Raw genomic sequence first — 4,488 nt, forward strand, 5'->3', positions numbered from 1 at the left:
CAGAGCGACAGAGTCCCCATTGCTCTCTGGTGATACCTATAGAAAATAACTCTTGTTATGACATTCATGAAAACGTGCAGGGAGTACAAAGTAGGAAACACTGAAAAGACCATCACTGAAACAAGAAAATACAACATGTAGTTTGTCACAGACGACATACAGTGCATTCGGAAAGTATTCAGACACCTTGTCTTTTTCCACATTTTGTTATTAGATAATACAGTGATTGACACAATAAGATAAATCAGTCTCTTACTCGTGTATTGACACAAATATCCTGTCATTCATCCCTATGAACTACATACAGTGCATTCGGAAAGTATTCAGACCCCTTGACTATTTCCACATTTTGTTATATTACAGCCTTATTCTAAAATTGATTCAATTGTCGTCCCCCCCCCCCATCAATCTACAAACAATGCCCGATAATGACAAAGCAAAAACAAGTTGACATTTTTGCAAATGTATCAAAAATAAAAAACATATCCCTTCTTGGGTATGACGCTACAAGCTTGGTACACCTGTATTTGGGGAGTTTCTCCCATTCTTCTCTGCAGATCCTCTCAAGTCCTGTCAGGTTGGATGGGGAGCGTCACTGCACAGCTATTTTCACATATCTCCAGAGATGTTCTATCAAGTTCAAGTCCCAAAGCCGCTCCTGCTTTGTCTTGGCTGTGTGCTTGGGTCGCTACCCTGTTGGAAGGTGAACCTTCGCCGCAGTCTGAGGTCCTGAGCAGGTTACCACCATGCTTCAGCGTAGGGATGGTATTGGCCAGGTGATGAGCGGTGCCTGGTTTCCTCCAGATGTGACGCTTGGCATTCAGGCCAAAGAGTTCAATCTTGGTTTCATCAGACCAGATAATCTTGTTTCTCATGTTGTGAGAGTCTTTAGGTGCCTTTTGGCAAACTCCAAGTGGGCTGTCATGTGCCTTTTACTGAGGAGTGGCTTCTGTCTGGCCACTCTACCATAAAGGCCTGATTGGTGGAGTGCTGCAGAGATGCTTGTCCTTCTGGAAGGTTCTCCCATCTCCACAGAGGAACTCTGTCAGAGTGACCATCAGATTCTTGGTCACCTCCCTGACCAACGCCCTTCCCCCCAGATTGCTCAGCTTGGCCAGGAGGCCAACTCTAGGAAGAGTCTTGGTGGTTCCAAACTTCTTACATTTAAGAATGATGGAGGCCACTGTGTTCTTGGGGACCTTCAATGTTGCAGAAATGTTTTGGTACCCTTCCTCAGATCTGTGCCTTGACACAATCCTGTCTCTGAGCTATACGGACAATTCCTTCAACCTCATGGCTTGGTTTTTGCTCTGACATGCACTGCCAACTGTGGGACTTTATAAAGACAGGTGTGTGCCTTTCCAAATCATGTCTAATCAATTGAATTTACCACAAGTGGACTCCAATCAAGTTGTAGAAACATCATGGATGATCAATGGAAACAGGATGCATAGCAATAGTCTCATAGCAAATGGTCTGAATACTTATGTAAATAAGGTATTTCTGTTTTTCCGCTTTGTCATTATGGGGTAGTGTAGATTGATGACAAACATTTTATTTCATCAATTTTAGAATAAGGCTGTAACGTAACAAAATGTGGAACAAGTTAAGGGGTCTGAATACTTCCCGAATGCACTGTATATCAGACTAAACTACTTCACTAGAAATAGCCTCCAGTGTCCATCTTCTGTACTGTAGGCCTACTACTACTAGCTAGCGAAATCATAACACACATTAAATGGTTTTGACTAGATGGGATGCAGCTAATGTCAGCAGTGACTACTTAGCAGGTTAGGAGACCTGGGGTAAGGTTAGGAAAGGGGTTAGTGTTATCTAAAATGTAAAAGTGTCCTCGACGCGACTTTTGACGTCACTTTGACAAATAACTGCATCCCTTCTAGCCATGACCAGCTAAAATATCAAAATATGGCACTCATTTTGAATGAGTTAGCCCAACAACACTATTACACCTTTTAATAACGTACAGTACCTCAACGCTGTTTACAGGTGAACGTTCCATGTAGCTATTTGCTATTCGTTTGTATCCGTAAAGCTGATGTTACTTTGTTGCATTCAGTAGATACAGTAGTTGCTGCCAAAGTCCAATGGCTGACGTTGTTTTTCCTTCCTCTGGCATGGGCAGTGAAGACTATTCTTATACTTTATTGCCCCCTCCTGGTATAGAGTGAGATGGACACAACTCGCACCATAAATTGCTACATAGACTGTATACAGTCCATCCAATTGTTGACACATTTTCATGTGAATATTCTAGAATCCGCATCTGAAAATATGCGCATTTTCCCACCAATGTCGTGTTTCCACAAAATTGACCCGTTGCGGATAATATCAGTGCATAATGACGTAGTGCAGACAAAATTTACCTTTTCGCTTAAGTTTTCATGTACAGAATAAAAATGTAAAGTTCAATGTGTTTCCATCGCATTTTCAACTCTACCAAGCATCGATCATCATGTTACAAGAATAAGACCCTCGATATTTATTGGAAAGGACCACCAAGAGAACCTTGCACTTTCACAACCCTGTGAAGTTCATAATAACGTATTTTATCTTTAGCCGAATAAACTGTATGGTCCTCCTATTACGACTCCTGAAACAACAAACCAAATTTACTTCGATATGATGGTTATTATATCAATATTTGCGCATAATTAATTTCACCAACACAAAAATATCCCACCATGTTGAACAAACAAATTATCTGTCGGAAAATGTATAAAATTGTACAGACATTTCTTGTTTCCGTCACAGCTGTCATGATTTTTTTTATACGGTAGGACTTTACTCATAAAAACTTATACAATACTTTAACAAAAATCTATTGAGGAGAACCTGAGGATAATCTCTACCCTGTGATTAATTGAATAACCTAACGAATAATAATAACGCATTTTGTGGGCTTGTGAAAATAATCAAAGGAGAAATGTAGTGGAATACTACTGTAGGTAGGCCTGCACACATACTAACAATCAAGTCATTGGTTGGTCATATACATTACATCCCTGACTGTTGTATAACCTAAGAATGAAAATAGTTACAATATAAATCATTTAGCACCATGTTAGTTGATACTGGACATTCAGGGAGAGGAGCAGTCTTTATTGGTCAATGCACCTGGCTTACACATTCACATTTATCACAAGTTAAGTACAAGGGAATGAACACCATTTACATTCTTTATTTTACAAAAGCTGGATGGATCTAGTAGTAGATACATTTTCAGGCCTGGGAATCGACCTGGGAAATGACTCCTCTCTTCAGCCTCTCTGGAACAGTGTTAGGCCCAATCACAGGGACTCTTTGAGGTCTCCTCTTTTCCCCATTGTTTTGACTGTGTCTTCATACTTTGTGTTCTGCCTCCCCTTCCTGGCGTGTGACATCATAGGGGACAGATGGCTATGGGTCCAGAGTTCAAGATCCAGCCGAGCCGGCGGCCAACACCTTCCATGCTATTGCATTGTGCTGGCATCAGTCTGCATAACCATATGCTCCTTGTGCTTCCTGCAAGTGTGGCTCAGTGGACATGGAGACCACCGGTGACACTGCCAGACCAAGTCCCAACCCTACTGGAGCTCATGAGTGACGGGAAACCTTCTGCTCTTTGACTTCCAGTACTTCATCTGGCACCTGCTGCACCACTGGTTATACATCATGTTCCATGCAATCCACCACAACTACTCAGCTCCCTTTGTTCTGGCTACACAATGCCTGGGAGGGTGGGAGCTGGTCAGTGTGCTTTTGGACCACCCTGAATCCTGTCATCCTGAGATGCCACCTTCTCACCACGTGGGTCTTTATGGTGCTCCATGTCTATGTGTCCGTGGAGGATTTTCCTTGGTCCCCATCTCGTCTGATACCCTTCAGTATTTATCGAGGGCCCAGCAAGGATGATGTGCACCATTAGAAACTCAACAAGAACTTTGCACCATACTTCAGCCACTGGGATAAAATATTTGGAACACATGCTGATTTTAGTTTCTCTTACTCTTACTCAGAGCCGGTGACAAATACATTCTTATGATGACATTCTATGAAATCGAATTCAAACTAATTGATTATGAGAAACAGACCTGTTTCAAATGAAATGATATATTTGAGACCTGTAAATTAACTGAGTGAAGAATAAGTTATCCTTCTCTACTTTGGCTTGTGGAACTCATTGGAGTGAATTCTGTTGGATGTTATGGTTAAAACAGTTTTATTATGCAATGGGAAAATGTATATAAACTTTTCCATGTTCTTCATAATTAATACATGTATAATACAGATATATTTATCCATGTCCCTTTATTCAACCTGCCAGTAAACCCAACGTATAATAAGTTTCTCGAACCCCAGATCGGGTCGAGACATAAAAATCAAAAGTACCATCAATTGCAATTCTCGCAATGTGATCTATGTGATTCGCTGCCCGTGCAGCTTATTGTACGTAGGAGAGACCTCAAGGGAGTTACACACTAGAATGTG

The 4,488-nt window shown here is 41.3% G+C and overlaps 2 protein-coding genes across 2 annotated transcripts in view; one reads left to right on the forward strand and one right to left on the reverse strand.

Moving 5' to 3' along the window:
- si:dkey-24l11.2 (ZnF_C3H1 and zf-CHY domain-containing protein) overlaps window positions 1-2,140 on the reverse strand; it is a 6,829-nt gene extending 4,689 nt beyond the window's left edge. Inside the window, exons 1-2 of the mRNA XM_029757621.1 lie at window positions 1,991-2,140; window positions 1-36 (exon numbers count right to left, since the gene is read on the reverse strand). The exon at window positions 1-36 is cut by the window's left edge and continues 654 nt beyond it. Of these exons, the coding sequence (XP_029613481.1) occupies window positions 1-36; window positions 1,991-2,020 (66 nt within the window). The 5' untranslated portion in view covers window positions 2,021-2,140. The remainder of the gene's footprint in view (window positions 37-1,990) is intronic.
- A 1,052-nt stretch (window positions 2,141-3,192) lies between these two features.
- LOC115196662 (cholesterol 25-hydroxylase-like protein 1, member 2) lies at window positions 3,193-4,118 on the forward strand. The gene is given in 4 exon segments (XM_075074285.1): window positions 3,193-3,424; window positions 3,427-3,598; window positions 3,600-3,755; window positions 3,757-4,118. Coding segments are annotated over 4 exon segments (822 nt in total). The 5' UTR covers window positions 3,193-3,216; the 3' UTR covers window positions 4,043-4,118.
- Window positions 4,119-4,488: the final 370 nt, after the last annotated feature.

This window comes from Salmo trutta, chromosome 7, assembly GCF_901001165.1.
Source record: "Salmo trutta chromosome 7, fSalTru1.1, whole genome shotgun sequence".
Lineage (NCBI taxonomy): Eukaryota > Metazoa > Chordata > Actinopteri > Salmoniformes > Salmonidae > Salmo > Salmo trutta.